The sequence below is a fragment of the Dipteris shenzhenensis genome, chromosome 7, assembly GCF_047967505.1.
Source record: "Dipteris shenzhenensis isolate YYH24624 ecotype China chromosome 7, Dip_SZ_1.0, whole genome shotgun sequence".
In the NCBI taxonomy this organism is placed as follows: domain Eukaryota; kingdom Viridiplantae; phylum Streptophyta; class Polypodiopsida; order Gleicheniales; family Dipteridaceae; genus Dipteris; species Dipteris shenzhenensis.
Genome location: NC_141602.1, coordinates 58521546 through 58547321, shown reverse-complemented (window position 1 = coordinate 58547321; position 25776 = coordinate 58521546). Strand labels below are relative to the sequence as shown.

The following is a 25776-nucleotide window of genomic DNA, read 5'->3' as shown; positions in this document are numbered from 1 at the left end:
AATCCCCATCCTCCTCCACCTCCCTCCTCCCCCAATTGTAGTCACCCACAACCTGCCCTCTCAGCACCCACATTCTTCCTTCTTCTTCCTATCCTCCCCTCTGTAGGCAGCATCAGCCACCGCCTGCTCTTTCTCCCATGGTGGCAATGGGCCCCACAATCTTAGTCATTGGATATGTAAACATCCAAAATAAGAATACTAAATTGTGATTTGCAAGCTGGACTGTCAACATCCTTGGCTAAGATGCTGATGTGAAGACTTCTAAAAAAGGACACTCTCTCTATACGTCATATTGTCATACTGTTTAAAGGAGTAGACATTTAACGACATTCATTCTCCCCTAATTTGAAGAATAAGGAGATTGCTTTCTTTCTTTCTTTCCCAACACTTGCGTAGTGAGCTCTTCCATACATAGTTACACACTCATCATTTATGATATTGTTAGGGTGGTATCCCGTTCCATCTATATCTATATGGTATATAATAAATGTCATTATATACTAACAAGCACCCTCCTTGTATTTTTTCCTTTGTCTGTGGGTAATCTATATCTGTACTATCTAGAACTCAAGATTCTCTTTCTAATGTGTCACCTTCCCAAAGCTCCAAAAAATGAGGTTTTAAAAAAAGGAAGAAACAAGGCAAGAAGTGACACGAAGGGCTTGCCACATGGCACCAACCGTGCCCAACATGCTCCCCACCATTCTCACTCATTTTTGAATCCAGGTGCAATGGAGACACAAGAACGTGCCGATGCCATGCAAGCTTCTTCTAGGTTCGTTACCAAAGAACAAGATACAATCATGTTGTTGCCACTAGCGAGGGGATCCTCAAGCATATAGGTGGAATGAAATAGGTAGAACGAGTACTAAACCATGCTTTGCATGGGCAAAGATGCATGACCATCCTCAACCACTCCCCATCTGAAGGTAAATCTTTGATTCTTAAATTTTGGCTAATTTTGAACCCATGGCTCTGAGACCTTCCATCTCCTCCTTCCATTCCATTAACCTTCCATCTGCTCCTTCCTCCCCAAGATGACCTTCCATTCTCCTCCATTCCATTGACCTTCTATCTCCTCCTTGCCCCTAAAGCTGCCTCTTGTCTTTCTACTTCCTCCGCAAAGCCTACCTCTTGTCTTTCCACCTCCTCCCTCCTCCAAGTCTCCATCCAAAAGCTCCTCCTTTGTGACACGTGGCATGCTCTTCTCCTCCAAGCTGCCACCTGTCCTCTCCTCTCTTTTTTGGTGTCTATCTTGGCCCTGGATTTGCAGGAAAACCCTAAATTTGGAACCTTTCGTAGACCTTTGTAAGATGCATTTAAGGAAATTTGACCCTGCAACTGGAGTTCAGTTTAAAACTGTAAACCAAGCAATTGAGTGAAGAAATGGTGAAGCTCAAGGCCTAAGTTGAGCCACTAACAGGCATCCCGGCATTCTTACAAAATTTAAATTCTAATCGTTGCCATTTCTACAAAGCTGGTTTTGGAAAAGCATCTTCAGTGCTAAGAACTTCAAGGTCACTATGTATCAATTCGTCAGTCAAAGCAAGCCATATAACCATGTCCCAAGTATCTGAGTAGCCAGCATCAGCAATTAACCAAACAGACCCCCTGCACCTAGTTCAGCTTGTCGTAGCTCCCTTTTTCGCTGCTCGGCCAATGGGTCAGGACTTTTCATAAGCCTTCTCATTCGCCTGAGACAAAGCCAGCACATGCCAGATCAATGAACTCTGATATACGTCATACCCATCGTTTGCTTGCTAAAACATCAGAAAGTACAAAACCAAAACAATCACTGCAGAACAAAACTGTGTCCAAATAAGAAAAATGGTAATGCTTTACTGCAAATAACAATGAGACAGCTACTGTGATACACAGTTGTAATAATCAACTCACCTGTCATGCTCGCTACGAGCTGGAAAAGTCGGCATTAACTCCTTCATTTTAGGAAGTGGGACCTCCTTGAACCAATCATGCTTGAGTGCGTCTTCAGCAGTTACACGCTACACATACACACATGAGGAGGTATTAAGAAGCCACCAATTGTGTTCTCATGGAGTCCTAAACTCATCCCCATGCACTTTCAACATGCATGAAATAAGTTTCATGATACCTATTGATATATATACTCATACCTTTTTGGGGTCATACAATAGAAGCCTGTTCAATAAATTAAATCCCTTCTCAGACAGAGGTGGCCTTCCAGCAAATGCTGTAGGAGGAAACTTCTCCCTCAATCTATTGAAGCTGCAAAGAACAATTCAACAATCAGTAGACAACAAAATACACATGAGAGCACATGAGAGCAAATACATTTGTCACATACCACCCATACTTACGGTTGTCTAACAAAATTGCACTTGACACCAGGCAATTTCGCAAAATCCGGCCAGATGGTTTCATTTGGAGTGCCCAGAATTTTGAATATCTATATACTAAGAATCAACAATCATCAATCAAAGTTAACAAGCTCATTGTCAGGCCTGAATTAGAATTCAATGACAAATGATTCCAATTACTGATGCCACTGTCAACAAACAGAGCCAACAAGGAGGCAAGAAAAAGCTATTAGAATTCATGACAAATAATACTGATTCCACTGACAACAAACAGAGCCAACAAAGAGGTAAGAAAAAGCTATTAGCCAAGAAATCTCATTCTCAAGCCTGAATTAGGATGGTAATGCCAAATGATTCCAGTTATTGATTCTACTCACACCAAACAGAGCCAACCAGGAGGCAAGAAAAAGCTATCTGCGAACACCCAGAAAACAATGATATCTAGAAAAACTAGGTAACAGAGGTGTGCAATACTTTCATGCACTCCACTACCAGAAGGGAAAAGGGGTACTCTTAGAAGAAGAAACCTATGAATCTTTCCAAAAATTACAAGCTGCACGGGAAAGGGTACATCTAGAAGAAAGGTGATCACAACAAAAGGACCATACAAACTGCTATCATGTTGAAACACACCTAAGTGTTAGAAATCACCCAACAGAGGGTACCCACAGCCGAAGACTGATAGTAATGCCCAAGAGCTCATAAAGTGTGATGTGGGGTATGGAATCACAAACTTCTTAAACTTATCTGCATAGAATAAATGTGCAGACTCATCAATAGACAATGAACCAACCAGACAGAGAAACCACCAAAATAATATATTTCCGTCCAAAGCTATGGACACAATAAAAAAGAGATAGATCCAGAGTCCCACCAATGGTGTGGTCCTCTGATCTTACCACAAGGTACTTCTCCTATCTGCTCGCTATCTCTAGACTCGAGCCCGCGTGCTCCTTGTCGAGCTTCTATAGACTTGGTCACCGTGCCTTGATCTCTACACCTTGCTGCCCTGGATGTCAGCCTAGGTGTGCAGCCCTAACTCAGCTTGTCTACAGCTCTTCAGCCTCCTATACACCTCCTGGATGTAGGCCCTATAGATGCTGATCTGCTGCTCCAGATGATATAGAATGAGGCCAAGAGCCTCTGCTTTTATAGGCCCCAAGGGGCTGAGAAAACCTACCGACCCAGGCCCCTCGATCTGGCCCACCTGGTCGGTACTTCCTGCCCCCCCCTGGCTGACTTTTCTGGCCCCTCCTGGGCTGACTTTACTGCCCTATATAAGGGCTATTGCTGGGCCATTTTGGGCTGCTTCTTGGCCCCAAGGGCAGCCCCCATTTGGCCCTACTCTTGGGCATATCTATGACCAGGTGACTGGCCCACCATAGCCTCCACCTCTGCCCGTTCTGTCCTGCTGGTTCTGCCCTCTGCCAGGCTCTCTCCAGCCACGTGTGCAGCACCGTACTGATCCGTACTGCTGCTGAGGTCAGCCGCCATGTGTCACCATCATGCAGCCACTCCTCACCTCTGTCTGGAGCTCCAAATTGCCACTAATTTGCTCCTGCACCTTCTGTGCTGCCCACATGACAGCCACTCCTCACCTCTGTCTAGAGCTCCAAATTGCCACTGATTTGCTCCTGCACCTTCTGCGCTGCCCACATGACAGCCATGATGCTGTCCATGTGGCAGCCCCTTTCTCTTTTCCTGTGGGGTACTGCCCTAGGTCTCCCTCCCCCACGCTCTCCTCATATGGGGGCTTACAGATGGGGAGGTGACCATTCCAACACCCCCTCTCACCGACACATCCAGGCCCAATGCCAACACGTCGATGACGACTTTCTCTTCCTGTCTTTCCATCCAGTGGCTCCTGCTCCACCAAGTCTGGTTCCGCTTCCGCACACCATCCTGGTACACAGGTCCATCTCTGGTAGCACCTCCTGGCACCACCTCCTTCAGTCACGTTCCTGCCTTCGAACTCGAGCAATCCAGCCCTCATGATCTTCCAGTTGTCCCCCTCATAATGAGTGAACAACCTGGAGTCTTCCAGGCACCATGCTCTGAGGGTCTGTTTCAACCCGTCCTTCCTTTGGCAAGGTCTGCAACCAATGAATATTTCAAAATAACCTGGACCATGAACTCTCGCTGAGTTCTCAAGCAGGTACTCTTCTGGCTTCAGTACTCTTTGTCCATCACCTTCTAGCAATCTGCGTCCAAGATTTGAAGAAGCACCAATACTTCCCCTTCTGCCTTCGAAGAAGGCCAATTTGCTCCAATCTCGTATCACCTGAGACAAATGAAGAGTAAAGTTTCTCCACAGCATGCTATAAAGGCTCAAATGCAAAATATCAAGTACATACCAGACTGTTAAACTGCCTGTGTGTTTGTTCTGAAAGCAAACCTTGTACCTCAATGAGGCACCCACCAAGAGCCTGTGTAATCGTTTACTGTCCCCTTCTGAAGTACAACATCCATCTGACCATGAGACCCCAGGGCCTTCCATGAAATCCACCCTCGTGTTAGTGTCAACAGCCACACACCTAGAAGGTACCAAGCGCTCCATGCTGTCCTTCCACAAAGGTATCTGACTTCTCGTTGACCCATATCTCTATGTCAGACATCCTCACTGTTATTTCTTGATCAACGTATCTGACCTCGGTAACACTCGGTAATGTCACCAAGAACAACTCTTTGATTACCACATTTGCTTTGGCCTCTCCCTCTGAATCTAGGTCGGACTCCTTTTTGTTTTTCTCATCCGCCTTTTTCTTTCTGCAGTCCTTTGCAAAATGTCTTGGCGTATCACAGTAGAGGCACTTCTTCTTCTGCTTCCTCTTAAAAGTCTCCTCGTCGTCAGAGTCGTCTTTCTTGGACTTACCACCATTAGGCTTGCCCTTTCCTTTGCCAGAGTAATCCTTCGCCAGCATCGCCTTGTCGTCTTTGTCCTCATTGTAGAGCTTCTCCCAAGCTTCCTCCTGTAGCAGTAATGGACCCAACTCCTCAAACGTCAGAGGTTTGGTCCTCTGTCCTGCTGTCATAGTCGTAACAAAGCTCTTGAAACTCCAAGGTATTCTCCTCAGTACCATCAAGGCCAAATGGCATGAGTCTGTCTTCTGACCAACTGTTGCTAGCTGATCCCTCACCACCTTGACCTTCGTCAAGTGGCTATGTACCGTATCTCCTTCTTCCATATCAAAATTGTAGAGTTGATGATGAAGAAGCAAAATCCGGGAGGCATTGTCCGTCTCATACAGATCCTTCAGAGTGACGCATGCCTCTACTGACGCCTCGGCCATCTGGATATGTGAAAAAACAGAGTCCGCCGTAGTCCCTATGATTAATGCCAGAGCATGGGCATCTCTGTCTTCCCAAGCTTCGAGCTCCTCTCTATCTACTGCCATGACTATCTCCCCTTGCCTGTCCACCATGTCCTTCGGCTTCGCCTCCACTCCCGTGGTCAGCTTCCACAACTTCCGAGCCACTAAATGACTCCAGATCTTCACTTTCCAGATCGGATAGTTAGTCCCGTCCAGTTTCCCAGACTCTCCAAAGTTAGGGATAGTGAATGAGAGAAAACTAGGGGAGGAGGAAGGGAGAGCAGGAGCTGAAGAGGCTGCAGAGGTCAACATCTCTGCTATTTATACCACACAGCAAAGTCAACCAAACTCAAATTTTTTATTTATTTTTTTTCAGTAGACCAGAACTCTGAACGCACCTAACTGAACCTGAGTCACCCTCCTTCTCGCAAGGGCACAATCCTCCAGTCGTGGAAGTCGATTCCCAAGAGCTTCTGAATCAGGGTCGTCCTTCAGCAAGGTCCCTGCCTTCAAGCTCCCACACCTGTGAGCCTCCTACTTGGGCTCTGATTAGAAATGACCCAACAGAGGGTACGCATAGCGGAAGACTGATAGTAATGCCCAAGAGCTCACACAGTGTGATGTGGGGTGTGGAATCACAAACTTCAACTTATGTGCATAGAATAAATGTGCAAACTCATCAATAGACAATGAACCAACCAGATAGAGAAACCACCAAAATAATATATTTCCGTCCAAAGCGATGGACACAATACAAAAAAGCTATGGACACAATATCCAGAGTCCCACCAATGGTGTGGTCCTCTGATCTTACCACAAGGTACTTCTCCTATCTGCTGGCTATCTCTACACTCGACCCCGCGTGCTCCTTGTCGAGCTTCTGGAGACTGATATCTACACCTTGCTGCCCTGGATGTCAGCCTAGGTGTGCAGCCCTAACTCAGCTTGTCTGCAGCTCTTCAGCCTCCTATACACCTCCTGGATGTAGGCCCTATAGGTGCTGATCTGCTGCTCCAGTCTGCTGAGGCTCTGCTGCTCCAGATGATATAGAATGAGGCCAAGAGCCTCTGCTTTTATAGGCCCCAAGGGCTGAGAAAACCTACCGACCCAGACCCCTACATCTGGCCAACTGGGTCAGTACTTCCTGCCCCCCCCTGGCTGACTTTTCTGGCCCCTCCTGGGCCGACTTTACTGCCCTATATAAGGGCTATTGCTGGGCCCTTTTGGGCTGCTGCTTGGCCCCAAGGGCAGCCCCCATTTGGCCCTACTCTTGGGCATATCTATGACCAGGTGGCTGGCCCACCATAGCCTCCACCTCTGCCCGTTCTGTCCTGCTGGTTCTGCCCTCTGCCAGGCTCTCTCCAGCCACGTGTGCAGTGCCGTACTGATCCGTACTGCTGCTGAGGTCAGCCGCCATGTGTCGCCATCATGCAGCCACTCCTCACCTCTGTCTGGAGCTCCAAATCGCCACTGATTTGCTCCTGCACCTCTCTAAATGTGCTGCCCACATGACAGCCATGATGCTGTCCGTGTGGCAGCCCCTTTCTCTCTTTTTCTGTGGGGTAGGTCTCCCTCCCCCATGCTCTCCTCATATGGGGGCTTACAGATGGGGAGGTGACCATTCCAACACTAAGGTCCCCAAAATAACCACATTAGATCCTAAAACCTTCTCTCCACAAATTCTTGCTTCTTAAAATCTATGATTTTAGAAAGGCGTTTACCTTGTCCAACTGGTCCAGATCACTCTTGCCATTGAATAGAGGCTCTTTAGCAAGGAACTCTGCCATGATACAGCCCAGAGACCACATATCTACAGCTGTTGAATACTCTTTGGCCCCAAGCAGTAATTCTGGAGCCCTGCAGTCACAAAAAAACAGTTTGACTAGCAAGAGAGAGTACATAGATGATCTGCAATGCTATCGGACCAAGGGGCTTTAAACCTCCACTTTGATTCCTAATTATAAACTATGGTAAACTAAATCAATGTAGCAAAGGGCATGCACACATACTACAAGGAAGCATCACACATCACCTGTACCAAAGCGTGACCACCATCTGTGTATACGTTTTCAGTGGGCTTCCATACTGTCTTGCTAGACCAAAGTCGCAAATCTTAAGTTGACCACGATTATTTAGCAGCAGATTCGAAGTCTTGAGATCCCTGCATGTTTTAGCACTGCATCAACCACCACCCTAGGAAAAACCAAGAACTAAGAAAGCAAGAAACTACACTAGGCACTATCATGATAGGCCTGAAATTGTAGCTTTAATATAGAACACATTGTAATTATGAAAGATGGAATAGAGCCCATGACTTCAAAAGTTTCCGCAACCTACTACCACAGCTCTTTTTGCACAAAATAGTCAGGGCATTGCCAGCCTAGAAGAAACACAACGTGCTTATACACCCTCATACTGATCACTTCAGGAAGGTAGACCCGATGCCTGCCTAGTCCCCTAGTGGAGCAACCTAAAGTAAAGAAACTCATTAACATGTGTTGTGGAACATCATCACTATGGTTACAACAATTAGGACACCCCCTCGCAGAAGGTGCCCAAGCCATCCATTCTACCATGATTAGAATAAGGTTCTTTCTCAAAACTAGACTAAGGTTCTAACCAAGAATGGCTTATTGTCTAGGGTCTCTCACAATCATCAGACCCCACTATCAAGAGGACAAAGGAGCCATACATGCATTGAGGATTTCCATTGGGTCTCGTCCCATACCGGTTTGGACCACTATCTTGGCTGATCGACTTTCATGATCAGGTCTGCATCAGCCTTTACCTAAACGAGATGCAACAACATAGAAAGACTCTATTGAGACAAATAAAACAGCAGCAGGAGACGGTGACACAGCAGACAAAGCTAGACATGTCATTGATTTCTACACGTTCGAATCGACAAGAAAAAGTTAGTTGGCTTTCTCACGGATACAAAGAACTCCCGCACATAAGGAGAGGCTCTTGCTTTTAGTGCATTTTCAAAGGCCAAACAGCACACTATCTAGGATGCCAAGTACGGATAGACAACTCACACAAACAACAATTGGTAGCCATCCTAGAGGGCAATGGCCCTAGGCTTTCATACTGGAGCTCATCCAAGCTCACTTGCAAGTCGAGCCTTGTTGATGAACTAGGCCTTGAATAACCGCCTAGTACATTGCATTTTGCTGGTGCTTTCATGGAGGATGCATGGCACAGATTCCACGATTGGTAAATGACTTCCTGTGGGCTCGGTCAAATGGCACTTGTGGCAGCGGGCAAGTAACGAGTTGTTGCACTCAACCAGAGATGGCGAGTAGGTGACGAGTTATTGCGCTCAACCAGAGATGGCGAGTTACGGTAGTACTTAGGATGCAGCGCCTGTCATGCGGGCGCCTATGTGCTCTGATGGTGGGTGCTGCAGCTCCGCACGGACCTTCCTTGCTAAGGCTCGGGGTGTTGATAGAAGCTCCGCAAGCAATATGGCGCACAAGCGCGCGTGGGTTCGGACCCCACAGCCTTCCCACGTACAGCGCCAGGGAAAATAGCGGAGAGGCGGCAGCAGCAAGGCATGAGCAGATTGCGAGGGAGGCCGACTCAGATCTGGCGTGGCAGCGCAGGTGTGGCAACGCAGCTCCTCGTTGATGACGCTCATCACCTCAAGGAGAGGTATGGGCAGAACGCTTCAAGGTGGCTCTGATACCAGCTGTTGAAAATGGGAGAGGGTGAGAGACATGATTGGAGACAAGAGCTGAGGCACAATAGCTGATGTTGATAGATATCTTTACAACAAGTACATAGCCACTTTTATAGGCTGGGCAAGCCTTATCTTCCCACACAGACACCTCATAGATGAGGTCACACACAAGAGAATCTAGATCCTATAATCTAGGTGACGAATCACATCTACCACATGAGGTGGCACAAGTGGCCTCAAGACTCTTCACACTAACACCCCTATAGGACACTCCTAGGACTCTAGGACCACGCACACTAGGACCACACACACTAGGACTCCAATTCCAACACAATGTGGTAGAGAGAATGCTACGTGAGATTCACAATGAAAGGGTGATACCCTTTCACCAATGTCCCTTGAGATCACTCAACTTCCATCTTCCCATTTACACCTACCCTTATCCTACGATCCATGCATCTACCATTCAATACGCCTTAATGCACCCTTCCCTTCCTATTGCCCCTAGGACCTAGACACGTGTGTGCATATCTTTATTAATAAAATAAGTTTCACATGTCCAAGTTCGGTGCCGTCTGAAGCAGTGGCTCCAGCTCGACTAGTCCTATCTACTAGGATGATCCACCGCCATAACAAATCGGTCGGTGTTCATCATAAATACAAATACATGTTACACCATTGGCGTATAATATATAATAATGTTTTAATGTCTACTAATCACGGATTAGTAATTTCTCATCATGATACTCCCTCCTGCTTGAATGGGCAAAAGTTCTCTTCTGGATCCTCTCTTGTCTCTTTCTCTTGCGTACGCTTCTCTTTTACTTCTGCATTTGCATCTCCTCTTCATAATCTGCAAATAGTCTTCTCTTGGCAGTACACGATCTCTTCTGAAGCAAAACTTAAATCCCATCTTTCCTCTTGATGCTGAATATTCAAAATGCAGAAGTACCTCTGCAGTGCCTCTTCAATATCTCTTCATACTCGGAATTCTCTTATGAATACCAAGCTGCTGAAATCTCTTTTTAGTAACCTGCTCAATAAGCTGAAACATATTCTCAACAAACTGGTCAGTATTAAAACAATTCTCTCACCCAAATGTTTCATAGAACTAGGTAGACCTTGGCTATAGATGATTTTGAGATGGAGAACTACTTAGTCTATAGAAACTATAGACCTTCAATCTTTGTTTCTTTTTAACTCTTCTATTTCATCCCTATTCATCCCATCAGACACTCTACACAGATTTATCCTCTGTCCATACTCTACAATGAATATGCCTACTCTCTATTCAGTTCACACATCCATACATCAGTGTTGGCTGAATGGATAGCATTTACTCTTGGTTCTATGTTCACCGTAGAGTCCTGGGATGAGGAGGTAGAGGCCTCACCCTCCTGCTTGGATGCTTTGCCTTTCCCTTTTATAGAATTCATTTTGGCAATTTTGGCTAATAGAGTAGGACATTTATGCCATGGATGCCCTGGCTTATGTTTCTTACATCCGAAACATTTACCCTCCTTAATTAGCTTTTTCTTCTCATCATCAGTCATGGAAGAAAATGGTATCCATCCAGGACATGATTGGCTGTTAACATTTTGTGCAATAGCTTTCTCCTTTCCTTTGTTGAAGGGTTTACGAGGATTCAATTTCCTCTCAACAATCTCAGCCAATTTAGTGAGGTCTTTCAAGGTGGTTGGGTTGAACATTTCAACCTCATACCTCACTTTCGGGGTTAGGGCTGCTAAATACTTCTTCCTTCTATCATCCTCACTCTTCTCAGGTAACTCTAAAAAGCCAAAACCTAGCTGTAAATTCAACGTTACTCTCGTTATCGAATTGCGTGAACCTTTCCCAGCAGAAGGTCAATTCTTCTTCATGCCTCGGAGGCATGAAAGTGACCTTAAGCTGCTCTACAAATTTGAACCATTGAAGAATAAGCTCTTTTCCCCTTTGTGATAAGGACCACCACATCAAAGCATCCTTCTGTAGATGCATTGTGGCAAGAGCAAAGCTCAAAATGGCGAATCCAATTGAGGGTTTTATCCGCCTCTCTTGCTCCATCATACTTTGGGAACTCTATTTTCTCTCGAGGTTGAAATTTGGCTCTCTTCGAGGGGGTACTTAAATTGTCATCCCCGAAATTCAGCACTCTCTTAGTCCCTAAATTTTGTCATAATGGACTCTTCAATCATATGGCTAAGCTGAGAAACCAGCTTATCAACAGGAGACTCCTCTCTCCCTCTTGCACTTGGATTATAATCCATGTGTATCGGATTTTGAGTTAAAGGCGTAAACTCAACGCCTTGCTCTTGGATGGACTCGTTTCTCCCTTCATTTCTGAAGGAAAACTTCCTATCAAGAGATTCTTAAAGGAGAGACAAAGGCAATTCTTTTTTTCCAAAGAAAGGAACCTTCTATTAATGCTTGAAAGATTTTCATGCAAGACAGCAGCCCCGAAGGTGCTGAGTATGGAAAAAAACCGAGAAAAGGCTGAAAGAAAAACCAGCCTGTTCCAGAGAAACCCAGCTCACTACCTAGGGGAGACGAAGGCAATTCTATACGTGGGTTATCATACTCAATATGTGTGTAACTCTCATCTACATTATCCTCTTCAAGAAGAGGTGATCGTGTTCTCTCCCTATGTCCTTTTGGTAGTGGAGGAAAAAGGACAAGTTCGTTATTAAGTATCCCTTCTTCTTCCATTCTTTCCTTTTAGTAATACAAGAGAGAAAATGACTTGCTGTAATTTCAGAAAGGGATTTATTTTACAGAAAAAGTCAAGTATTGTAGAGTTGGTGGTACTTTTCCGACTCCCGCTTCGCATATGTCGAAAAACCACTTCAAATGACTTCTTCTTCCTTCTCTTTTAGGCTTTTCTTCTTATATTTCTGCTGTGAACTGGTGCGCTCTGTTTGGGCTACTTATTTTGAGTGGATTGGAGCTCTAGATACCGTTGTAGGGGGTACTTGGTGGGTGGATCACCCCCTTAAGATCTTGTTCCGATCCGACTTTCCGTTGGGGATAACAATGGGGCATCTTTAACTCACGGTTTAAGGGTTTTAAGGATCTATTCGCACCGGGGGGGGTCGCCCCATTAGGACACCCCGTTCCCCGTCCAAAGATGGGAAAAATTCAGAGAAAGCCCTTACCTCAAGGGCTCCAAAATCCGGGATTTGCAAGAATCAGAAGTATCTTCCTTGAAACTCGCACCTTGGTTACCGGACTCTCGTCAGGGCCTGCGAAGCTTGGCCTTTATGAACGAACTTCTGTCGGTTTGCTGCAGCGGGTCTCTCAACTTGCGCCCAGGAGCCAACCAACCCGCGAATCTGCAGACCTCCGTCGGTATGCCCCCTGCCCTTCCGTCCGCCCGATCCTTAACGCTCGCGGCTTTATGCTACGCTCTTTTTTGGTGTCTTTCGTGCGGCCTTCCAACGCGACGGCTCCTTGTGCGGCCCTCTTCCACGCAATCTTCTCGCACGCTTACGCCCTCTGTCGTGCTCACTTGAATTTGAATGCCGATTGGCCCTCCAATGGGGAAGAGCACCCTCGTGCGAGAACTTGTTTCTATTTCAACCTACATGCAAGGTGGGAGAGAGATGGCGGATGAATGCAATGTGGTAGAGAGAATGCTACGTGAGATTCACAATGAAAGGGTGATACCCTTTCATCAATGACCCTTGAGATCACTCAGGTTCTATCTTCCCATTTACACCTACCCTTATCCTACGACCCATGCATCTACCATTCGATGCACCTTAATGCACCCTTTCCTTCCTATTGCCCCTAGGACCTAGACACGTGTGTGCATATCTTTATTAATAAAATAAGTATCACATGTCCAAATTCGATGCCGTCTGAAGCAATGGCTCCAACTCAACTAGTCCTATCTACTCAAATGATCCACCGCCATAACAAATCGGTCGGTGTTCATCATAAATACAAATACATGTTACACCATTGGCGTATAATATATAATAATGTTTTAATGTCTACTAATCACGGATTAGTGATTTCTCTTGTCATGACAGGCAACTATTTTCTGCTTGGTACTTCATGTGTTCCTTGGTTCAGCAAGAAGCAAAGTACAGTTGCTACTTCTAGCTGTGAAGCTGAGTACAGAGCAGCTTTTACAGCTACAGTGGAGTGTGTTTGGCTTCAGAAGCTACTTGCAGATCTTTGTGCATGTCAGACTACTACTACCGTCATCTTCAATGATAGTCAGAGTGCTTTGGCTGTTGCACGGAATCCAATTTTCCATGCTCGCACAAAACACATTGAGGTTCACTATCACTATGTCAGAGAGCTATTATCAGCAGGTGATATTGAGTTCTTATGTTCCCACTGAAGACAACTTGGTAGATCTTTTTACGAATGCTCTACCTCGACCTAAGTTTGAGGCATTTCGGCGAGCTTGAAACGTAGTACCTTTTGTAACTTAATCCGTTGTACTCTGTACAGTCATAGGTTGCTATTTCCCTACAGGACGAACATGCACAACCATGACACTAGATATTTAGGGCTATCCATGGATGCCACTTATACCTTGGTATGTGCCTTGTAGGCCTAGTTATAGTCAGTTAGGACTATTGGTACAATTAGTTTATGTACCATCTAGGTCAGTTAAGACACTTAGTCCGGTTAGGGCATTTAGCCCTTGGGTTTTGTTATGTTGGCTCTCCCTTGAGCCTCCACACTTCAATTTTTGCAACAATCTATTACAGCATCTCGTTTTTCTCCTTCTTGCTTCCATTTTTTAGCTTCCATTGCTTCCAACACCCAACAAGAACATGAGGGCCAAACAATGAGTTATTAAAAGAACAATCACAAGAATGAGGGGGTGTGAACATTAACAAAAATGCATGTCAAAGTAGTCTGAGATGCTATCTTTTAGTTGGGAGGTGGTCCCAATTTGAGCTTTGGTAGCGGTCCTTGTGAGGTTCCTTGCTTCTTGGGGCAGTCAGCCCGAGTGTGTCAATGCTCCTCATAAATAAAACATCACCTTTCCTTCCGAGGCCGAAGTGATCGAAGGAAGCGCTCCTTGCTGCCTTTAGTCAATTTCTGCTGTTTGAAAAGGTACATACGAAGATTTCACTTCTCTCGTTCTAGGAGCTGAATTAAAGAACTTTCTTTTGTTCTTTCCTTGCCTCTCGGGTACAGCTATCTTCTTGGTGGAGGCCACTGTATCATCATATATGCGCGCAAAGTGAATGGCCTCCTTCCGGGTAGTGCTTTTATTATTCTTGACATGCAACCTCTATGAGTCAGGTAATCCACAAGAAGGTAATAGGATCCATCTTTGTAGCCCGAGTCTGTAGATCCCTGAATTTTTATAGATATGTCTAGAAAGTCAGATTCTACTTGGTCATATCAAGGGCTTTGAACTTAGCCACTTGATATCATATTCTTAAGAAATTCAGTTCTAAAAGCTTCCTCAAACTCTGCCCAAGTGGTTGGCTGAGGCCTCAATTCCTTACACCAAAGAAAAGCTTTTCCTGCTAGGTATTTAATTGCTGATTGAACTCTTTTGTTATGAGAATAGGAATGAAAGTTGAAATGTACTTGCCATTTATGGAGCCAAGTATCAACCACTTCCTTCTTGCAATCTTTATGTTCCCCTGAAAACTGAGCTGGAGTTATGTTCAGTCCAAGAACCAAAGCCATCGCATCGATGTGAGTCAAAGCCTAAAGATGAGTCTGCATCGCAGTGATCTGCTGAAACATCTACTCATGATTCTCAAACTTTGCCTCCGAACGTGTTAGGAATCGATTGAAGGCGTCTTTCGTAACTAGATCTTCATAGACATCATAGTTGTCCATATCGACTTCTCTTTCAAACATCTAGGAAGGCTGGCTGGAATTTCCTGTAGGGTGGTCCACCTGAGGGAGATTGTTTGCATCAGCCATGCTGAAATCCAGCAACCAAAACTCGAAAAGAGGTAGAGAGCTGTACTGCAATAGTCCTGCCAGAATTTCGATTGGAGAGAGAGGCAGCTGGCTCACAAGCTATTCGAACAACTAGTTGGCTGAACGAACAGCTGGTTGGCAGAGCAAAAGCCCAATCAGCTGGCCGAATATTGAACCAGCAAGATGAGGGAAAGCCTGGACAGCTATGCGACTGCTGTCCAAGGGAAAGAGAGAGCAAGAAAGAGGCGTCTGAATGGTAGGAGGCAAGGAGACAGCAAGTTGAATACTCGACCCAATAGGCGCTAGAGAATCCTGAGCTGAATGCCACAAAGCAAAATATTTATAGGTAAATCTGAGCCTTTTGCCCCAAACTGGTGCCTTAGCTTTTGAAAAAGTGAAGCCTTCCAATTTTACATGCTTGTCTTGGGGGTTACTCTGACAACGAGCAAGGTTGCTTTTCGCCAGTCTCTCCTCAACCTGACGGAGATCTCCCCTTCTCTCAAGGTAGGCGCCTACTTCCTAGAGCACCTCTCGGCTTTCCAAACAGAAACTCCACCCTGAACCTCTTCTCCGAGCCCAAACGCATCTCCAACCCTAGAAATCGTCCTCCGGACACCCTCCGAAACCATGCGCCAATCTTCCCTCACATCGGCCCCTTCATCTCCAACGAAACTGACTAACCTCCCTTTCTAGCAGGCGTCGATCCCAAAATCTAGCCAAGACACATCCTCCCACACACAAATATTACTCCATCCCTATCTGACTGACGAAATTCAGCAGTCACTAGCCACTGCACTGCAGTACAAATTTTGCACATACCCGGAAGAGCCAAGCGAAATCACCTTCTCCTACAACAAATTTGCTCTCTATAAGCTGGCTCTAATACCAACTAACAAGACCACGATCACTCCTGGGAATCCGGACCTGCACACAAGCACAAACAATCGATCATAGAACCACAAAGGAATGGAGCAGGCTAGCTCACCACCCACCCATGATGCTCACGGTGTTGGAAATTACCCAACAGAGGGTACGCACAGCGGAAGACTGATAGTAATGCCCAGGAGCTCACACAGTGTGCGTGTGGGGTGTTGAATCACAGACTTCTTGACTTAATGTGCAAAGATGTGCAAGCCAATAAATAGACAATGCTCAGAAACAAATATAGAAGCAACTCTTTATATTTCCGTCCATCCACAAAGTAGGACAGGATACAATACCAAAAGGTTCTCCTACTAGATGTCAAGCACTTCTAGATCTCTAAGCCCACGTGCTCAACCTCAAGCAAATGTAGACTCTCTGTCTAGAGCAATCCTCTCCACCTTACTGCCTGTCAATCAGCCTAGGTGGGCAGCACCTTGCTGAGCTAGGTCTGCAACTCTCCAGCCTCTATGTCCTCCTGGATGTAGGCTCATAGGCTGCTGGTCTGCTGCTCCTGCTCCCTGAAGTGCTGCACCAGATGATGTAAAGTGAGGGCTGAATGCCCTCCTAATATAGGCCCCCAAGGGGCTGTCATAGAACCGACCAGACTGGCCAACCTGTCTGCTTGCTGGCCAACTTGGTTGGCTGGTCCAACCAGCCCTATATTAGGGCCCTAGCCAGGCTCTTTTAAGCTGCTGCTAGGCTGCCCTTTTGTTGCTGCTGGAGACCCTTTTGCAGGCTGCACACCTGCCCTCAGACCCCCGCCACGCAGCCGTACGCAGCCGTACTGCAGCCATACAGGTCCGTACCTGTCCCGCCATGTTCAGGACCTGCTGCAGGCCATAACCCTGCACACAAGCCTGCCCAAACAGGTCGCCATGCTGCGCCTCCAATTGCGCCCTGTTTCGCCATTGTACAGCCTCTGCCAGGCCCTTCCTTGGCACCTGGATTCCATAGCTTTGTGCTGCCCACATGACAGCTCATGTGTTGCCCATGTGGCAGCCCCATTTTCTGCCCATGTGACAGTCTATACTTCCCTAGGTCCACCTCCCCCATGCTCTCCTCGTAGGGGGGCTTATAGATGGGGAGGTGACCATTCCAACACATGGGTCCAGGACCCATAGAATCCGAGCATCCCCCGAGCCACAAGATGGGCTGCTGGCATGAACATCTACATCCAACCAGTCCACAACCATTTTGGTGTCCCACAGGGCCTCAAAACTACGTTGGGAATCCAGGCAAGCTAGAAAGGAATTGCGTGTCCGCAACACGGTCCAGGATCCAGACCAGCAAGGAAGAGCCAAGCTTGCTCTGACTTGCATCCCAAAAACTAAACCCTTGGGCTCCTTGTATAGGCTCGAGCCCAATGCTGCTAAAAATAGCAGAAACCCTAACTCGTCCATTGCCCTTGCAACCCAACTGAGAATCGCCTGCCTAGCCCCTAGCCTCCCCGTGCTATCTGAGCTAGTCCTATGTGCCTAAGCACACTTAAGAGAACATGACACGTTGTTTGACTGGCTTTGACCAGCCCCAACCAGGTCCCCATGCAACTGTCTGGCCCTGTGGCATACAGCCAGTGACCCAGACCCATAACAGCCCCAAATCAGGGTCTGTTCTTGACCAGAGACCTGCTCCAAACAGGCGCCTCTCTCCTGCAAACTCCTCGCCTCTGCTGCAGACTTGTCCCGGCGCTGGAAACCCTGCCATAACCCCATACAAGCTCCTGCGGGCAGCCATACAACACCCATCTGCCATCCGTACTGCTGACATCGCCTGCCACGCTGTCCAGCATGCACAGATCTGCTCCGTACTGTTACTGATGTCAACACTGTTGGAAAGGTCACCTCCCCATCTGTAGACCCCCAAATGAGGAGAGCATGGGGAGGAGAGACCTAGGGCAAGACCTGCCACATGGGCATCTCTCCAGAGAAAAGAGAAAGAGGGGGCTGCCACATGGGCAGCAAGAGGGGTACCTGGTATCTTCGTGGACTGAAAGAAGATCGTCATCAAGTGTACAGCTGATCTGGAGCAGGCCTGACTGCGTGGAAGGGCTGGGACTGTCCAGAAACATTGCTGCCTGCAAGAGAGCCAGTACAGAGGCCTGTGTCATAAGGTACTGAACTGATGGAGCTGATCCAAGGCTTGGACATGGCCAGACAAGTGGCAGGATGAGCAGAGGATGGAGGCATCAGGCAATGGGCCTGCAAAGAGGTGACTGGTTAGGGCTGCAGGTCGGCCACATTGAAGGGCTCAAAGGGGCCTGGAATGGAGCGCCAATGGAGGGGAGTACTGGGTTGGCCAGTAGGACCCTCATGGGTCGGTTTCTAAGGCTGCAAGCCGGCCAACAAGGGGGGCTACTAGTCCGTCCATATGGGGCATCTCTTGCCCTATAAAAGGGAGGCCTTTGGGCCTCATTACACATCCACCAGGGCAGCCCTCAGGGAGCAGGTCTGGAGCAGAGGAGCAGCAGATTGGGGCCTCTGGAGGTCCAAGCAGGCTGTGTACTGCAGACAAAGAGCTTGATGAAGGGCTGCACACCTAGGCTGACACTCAGGGCAGCAAGGTGCGGGGGATCAGACATGGAGACTAAAGTCTACATACGCTCATCAAGGAGCACGTGGACTCAAGGATCTAGGAGTGTCTAGGACAGCATCTTTTGGTGAGGACAAGAACCACGATTTGGTGGGACTTTGGCCCTCTATTGTATTGGGTCCATTGGATGGAATACTGTGTGAGCTCCTGGGCTATTCTATCAGTCCTCCACTGTACATACCCTCTGTTTGGTTTATTTCTAACAATCACTTCTGTTCCGTACAGTCCCAGGCCTCAAGTGAGACTGCAACCTGCCAGGTATGCCCTTAGGTGCACATGGCAGCCTATGTGCTGCCCATGTGGCAGCCCATCAACCATAATTACACCTCCCCCATGCTCTCCTCATATGGGGGCTTATGGATAGGGAGGTGACTTTTCCAACATGTAGGATGTGCATTGAATACAAGGATCCAAATAAATTTATTGTAATTTGTAAAGAATAGATTTCCTATCCCTAGAATTGATGATTCACTGGATGAGCTCAGGGGAGCCAAGTTCTTTGCAAAGATTAACTAAGATCAAGCTACCATCAAATAAGGATGAAGGAGGAGGATGAGCCAAAAACAGACTTCAAAATTAAGCAAGGTTTATACAGTTCAAGGTGATGGCATTTGACCTCACTAATGCTCCAGCAACATTCCCAGCACTCATGAACAAGATCCTGCAGCCCTACCTCTATAAATCTGTGAACACTATTTTGAGGAGGGAGATTGTGGGATTCTCAGGCTCCACAAGTCCAGACATGCTTCTCTAAAGGGGAACACTAATACTAAGTTTGCTTCTAGATACAATGGCCCTTACAAAGTTCTAATGAGAGTTGGTGAAGTGGCTTACCAGTTGGAGCTGCCCCCATCTTCCAGAATTTATAATGTATTGAAATCCTCCTCGTAAAAGACAGCAGAGACACTCTCATTCCTCTCCCTCTCTCAACAAATACACTAGGGCCTAGGACAATCGTCGGGCTGGACCCCCCCCGAAGGTTTTTATTCATCAGAGAGAAAATCAAGTACATGAGTTCAGCGTGGAAGCTGTTCATACAAATCCAAAACGTGAATGAATCATTACATGAGCTCTAAGGCTCCCCTTCTTGGCAACGAGTCACTTGTCAATTTCTACATTACTTTCCTAATTACATGCCACTAAGGGCAACTCTAGAGTCTTCGAAGCACTTGGTCACGCGAACCGCCTCCTAGACTCTTGTTAAGCTCTCGTAGCGCTTAGGAGAATAACCCTTCCTAGTACCTGCAACAATTAATTAAAGTGCACCACCATGGCACCCATTAATTGTTAGCGCTTTGCATGCAAATAACACACTGTGGACTAATTCTAGTCACGGTGGGCGTCCCCACTAAACACATGTGCACACATGACAAATATAAGAAATATATTTATTCTCTGGTTGACCGAAGTCAACGCTCTTGATCATAATTAAGTGGCTTTAACCAAGGGTCGAGGCGCCTTAATTATAGTCAAGTCTCTCCAACCAAAGTTGGCACATCTTGGTTCACCGTAGTACTACATGTCCATTCTGATGTAATGCAGCCCTGACACACTCTCCACAAGCATCGCAATCAACATCAAAAGGTTGATAAAGATCCGGGACTACAAGAATAGGCTCTGTAGTCAACTTCTCCTTGAGTGTATTGAATGCTTTCTTTTGTGATTTTCCCCATGTGAAGGCTGCATTTTTCTTAATAAGGTCATGTAATGGAGCTGCGATATCAGCAAAATGCCTGATGAATCTCCTGTAATAGGAGCAAAGTCCCAAAAAACTACGGACTTCATGCACAGTTTTCAACTCAGGCCATTCTTGGATGGCTCGGATCTTTGCAAGATCCATCTGTATCCCATTCTTCGATATTATATGCCCCAGATAATGGATCTCTTCCAAAAAGAATTCACTTTTCTTGCTATTGGCAAAAAGCTGATGATTTCGAAGTTCTTGAGCAAGATGTTCCCTGTGCTCTTCTTCTGTCTTTGAAAAGACTAGGATATCATCAAAGAAAGTACCCGTGAAATGCCTGTACTTTCAAAAGATGCGATCCATCATTCTATTGAATGTGGCTGAAGCATTTGTCAACCCAAAAGGCATCAGTATGTATTCATACAACCCGAATGTAGTGCGAAAAGCTATCTTATGCACATCTTGTGGTTGTATCCTCACTTGATGATAGCCACTGTTCAAGTCCATCCTACTCAAAACTGTTGCTCCTCTGAGTTGGTCAAGCACATCATCTATGCGTGGTATCAAAAATCTATTTTTGATGGTCATCTTATTCAATGCATGATAATCAATGCACATTCGAAAAGAACCATCTTTCTTCTGTACTAGAAGTACAGGTGAGCAAAAAGAAGACGAGTTGGGCTGAATCAACCCTTTGGAAAGCAAGTCCTGCACCTGAGCCATAATCTCCTCTCTCTGAGTCGCACTAACTCTATAAGGTGGTCTATTTGGTGGCTCACTACCACGCATTAACTCTATCTGATGATCCTTTGGTCTCTCTGGGGGTAACTCCCCTGGCAAAGTATCGGAAAAAGCAATCTTTAAAGTTTACGAGAAACTGAAATTTATCTTTGTCTGCATCATTCATTTCAACATGCATATCATTCTCTTTTTCTTCTACAAAAACCATGTACGCGAAAATTGCAGACTTTATTGCTTTACCACATGTAACATCAGTTCCCCCTATGGATAAAACTCAGCACCCTCTCAAGGTATTCTATCGTTACTTCCTTTCGATGGAACCACGGTGTACCACAACATCATGCTGCTTGAGAGGAGAAATTAAGAAGTCCTCCTGATCTACATAGCTCTGCACATGGACACGAAGCTTTCCAATCAAAGGAGTAACTTATCACGATCTGTGACGTATTCCTTTCTCTATATCTTAGACTTATGGATGGTTTGATGAATGGACACTTGTGGAAGGGTATGCCCTTTCAACAGGACACTTCCTATGAGACACAACCCTTCACAAGAGACATTCTATGGAAGAGACACTCCTATTGTAATGTACCCTCTCATCAAGGGTCACACCCTTCACAAGGGATACACACCTCTTCATGCACATACACTTTGGAGTACACACCTTTTCATGTGTGACTCTTCACTCTCTATATAAGAGAGGCCCAACTGTATGGATAACAACTACAGACACTCAAGCAATACAAATATTCCTTGTTCTCTGCTATTTCAGTCTCCTTTCTAATCCTTAGCACATTTCTAAATATAGTCAATCTAGGATTTCTTACAGTGGTATCAGAGCAAATTTCGCTCCTGCCTGTAGGAAATGCCCCCCACCTTCTAGCGCCTATCTGATACCTCTCTTTCCGCTAGAAGCATATCCGCGCACATTGTGCATGGAAGAGATGGAGAGAATGAGCGTAAAAATTTTTAGCGCCAACCCCACCTAAAGTCATCAATGGCCTCTCCATCTCCCCCATATACATATACATCACGAGTTGATGTGAATGGACACGACAAAAATCGTGTCTTTTGATGTGCTTGGGCTGTCCCAAAACCAAGGGACGCACCTTTTCCACCATCAGACACACCTTTTGATGAAGAGATTTGACTCCTCACCCAAGGGACATACCCCATCGTGGAAAAAAGGACACATCGTTTCGTGTGGGGACACCCCTTTTTAAAACAAGGTCACACCCCTTCATGAAAAGGTACACCTATTCCAAGGGTCACACCCCTTAGAATAGGCACACCTTTTGGCACCAAGCACCCTACAAAAGGGTACCTAGAGGGCCTAAAAAGGGGAACCAGCCCGATACCCAAGGCCTAACCCTAGACTACCCAAGGGTTAATTAAACCCACGTTTTAATTTTTTTGGTAACCACCACCCAGCAATAGGCGAATTCCTGCAATACGTTTCGCCTTTTCTGCAATACGTGTTTGTGCCATATCCCTACAGCAAGCCGTGCCCCTCGTCAGGCCTCCATCTTGCATCGTTCTCGATGGCCTGCATCAGCCGGCTCTTTTGCATACCTGCCTACAAGACCTTGTGATCGAACAGATCCCCTTTGCAGCCTCTATCGTCATCTTACTGCCCGGATTTCTCCAGACAGCGTAGGTGCCAGAAATTCGTCATCTTTCCTGGCCCGGATCATCTTCTTCTACTGCAAATCAGCCCTGGAAGCAAGCAACAAGCAGCGCCAGATGCAAGCAGGCTGCGCCCTTTGTCAGGCTTCCATCCTACAATCTACTGGATCGTTTTTGGCAGCCGGCCCTCGCTAGAGCATCACCACCATACCTACCTGTGACCAGCAGCCTCGCTGCCCCTCTATCGCAATTCAGACCAGCCTGGATCTTGCTGGCTCATCTCGCCACCTTAGCCTGTGAATAGCGGCCTTTTGCTGCCTTCCAATTCCGACCAGCCAGGCCCAGTTCTGCTCCTCGCACCCCACAGGTACTTGCCTCTGAATTCAATGCAGGAAAAGCGTGTCTGGTTCCATGCAATCTGCCCTTTTCTGCACCACGCCTCTGCCAACGCCCTGATCTGCCTCGAAAGTCTTGCCAGGCACTTTTTCTTGTTCACATATCCACGTGGACTTGCAAGGACAGCAACATAAACCTCCGGACAGTGCTCTACAGGCCTTTTCTACGCAACTAATTGGCAGATCTCATCTATGCCAGGTGGATTCTTTCCATTCTATTTCTAAGGAATCTCTTTCATATTGTTATTTGACGCTCATTATCAAATTACAGCAAATGAAAGCCTCCTCCTTAAAGCATGGAAACCCCTGGTAATTCCCCAATCCCTTCAAGAACACCTCAGGCATCATCTACCACACAATATCGTGTTCAGATTGCACGGAGCTTTTGCACCGTGGGTCTTCTGTGTCACGTGCCCTTCCAGTGACTTGGACCACATCCTATACCTTCTGCGTGAGGCACCTCAATTACATTACTTCCTCAGCACAGTCCAGGTTATGTTCCACGAGACACGTAGATACCCAGAACCCGATATTCCTCACGAGTTTTCTGTCCATCTTTGGAGAGACTTTTACCCCTCAACTTCAACATCTCCAGGGTACTCTCCACCTCCTTCAGCTCCCAGATATCCTCCTACACAGGTTGTACCTTCCCCGAGACAGTATTTACACTCAGAAGGCACTCCTTCTCTTGGATATCCTCCACTTCCAACAGCAGCTCCTTATCCCTTCTCAGATCCGTGGACTCTACAACCTACCCCTGTACTCTCACGAGCACTAACACCCATTTTGGCATCACCAGTGTTACCTCAGACAGGACCTCCTTTACCAGATTTCCATGGCTGGTTCCATCCTGCTTCTCCTGCCCCCTCCAACATGAGCAACCTCAGGGAGCAGCCCGAATCTTCTTCCAGGAATGGTACAAACTAGAGCGCAGGTTCGTGCTTTTCTCACAGGGATCTCAGATATGTCGCAACGCTCGCATGCAGCCTCTCCAGAGATAAGCGACTCAAGTCCAAAAAAGACCCTTGAAGTCAACTTACAAGGCGAAGCACTACTTCAACTTCAAATTTCCCAGCTTCAGGACAGCATCTCCGACTTGGTCCAGAAAGTCCAACAACTCCAAGATTCTCGCAGTACTACACATACAGAGGATGACGTGACGCAACCAGACGACTATGTGGACTCATTCCCACCAGAGGTAGAAAACACTGAACTCCGTGCCCTCTACCGTTTACTCCAAGCTTCCAAAACTAAAAGACTTGACATTAAACTTTCGGAAGCCTACACTGGTCAACGAAATTACCGAACAATTGACCAATGGCTCGAAAAACTGCGCATGTACTTTGATAGTGTTGACCTCACTGAAGGCAAAAAGATTGTCTTGGCAGCCTCCCTCCTCAAGGATACAGCTTTCCTATGGTGGCAACGACGCTTAAAGGACGGCAAAAGTGTGTTAACTTGGGAATGTTTTGAACACGTGCTCAGTAAGCAGTTCATATCTGCCAATGCGGACTTCCAAGCACGTTCAAAACTCAGAGAGTTGGAGCAAACAGGCTCCCCGTCTTCCTACATCTCTCAGTTCACCACATTGGTGCTGGAGATTGATGGTTTAACTGATGATGATTGCCTTCATGCTTTCATCTCAGGCCTAAACCCCTTGTTATGCATTGATGTCCTCAAAGCAAACATCACCACCACAGCTGGCGCTATTGCTTACGCAGAGCGCATTACAGACTTCCGTGCTAATAGAACACAGAACTCTACTATGGCCAAAGGTGCTTGCCCTCAAGATAACCTCAAGTTTAGAAAAAACTCGAGTAATCAAGGTCAGCAACAGTCTCAAGATCCCCACACGTCTCAGAAATCATATGCTGGATTCGAAAAGAAGTACTCCTCCAAAGATCGCGCCTCTTCTTCTTCACAAAGTCATCACCGTCATCCCCAACATAAAGGTGTGGCCACTGACAAGAATAACAACTCCAACAAAAAAGGACTTTGTACCATCTGTACAGGCGACCATAGATGGTTCGATTGTCCCAAGCGACCAAAGCAAAATTCCAATATGGAACCTAGCACTTCCCAAACAGAAGATGCTACCCCAGCACAAGACAAGAAGGCAAAGCTGTTTGAATTGCAAATACCATCCACATGAGTCTTGCCAACAACCCCGAACCTTCCCTAACCACTCAAGTACTTTGTGTCCAAGGATCGATTCGTGGAACAACGGTCGCTATCCTCATCGACAGTGGCTGCTCTCATAACTTCCTAGCTAGTTCTATGGTCGACAAACTTTGATTGACCACCAGTCCTAGTCCCATGGACTATCAGATTGAACTCGCAAATGGAACTACCTTCTTGTGCAACACCAGTATCAGAAACTTGTCTTTTCGCATCCAACATTATACGGACAAGTTGAACTTCGACATCGTGCCTCTTTCTCGGTACGATGTCATACTCGAACAGCAGTGGCTCTACGACTATGATCCATCAATCAGTTTTCGCAGCCATACTATCCACTTTGTCCATCAGGGAAAACTTATTGAGCTAACTGGTTCTAGGGACTCTCCTTCAACCCCAA

The 25776-nt window shown here is 46.5% G+C and overlaps 1 protein-coding gene across 4 annotated transcripts in view; it reads right to left on the bottom strand.

Moving 5' to 3' along the window:
• Positions 1-1266: 1266 nt before the first annotated feature.
• Positions 1267-25776, bottom strand: part of LOC147900577 (uncharacterized) — a 36422-nt gene continuing 11912 nt past the window's right edge. The window contains exons 2-7 of one of the 4 annotated variants that reach the window (XM_087376746.1): positions 7683-7811; positions 7372-7507; positions 2340-2428; positions 2136-2247; positions 1897-2003; positions 1267-1694 (exon numbers count right to left, since the gene is read on the bottom strand). In XM_087376746.1, coding sequence (XP_087232872.1) covers positions 1595-1694; positions 1897-2003; positions 2136-2247; positions 2340-2428; positions 7372-7507; positions 7683-7811 — 673 coding nt within the window. In that variant the 3' untranslated portion in view covers positions 1267-1594. Of the gene's footprint in view, positions 1695-1896; positions 2004-2135; positions 2248-2326; positions 2436-7371; positions 7508-7682; positions 7812-25776 lie in introns of those variants that run through there. The other 3 variants (XR_015541292.1, XR_015541291.1, XM_087376747.1) reach the window with 3 other exon arrangements.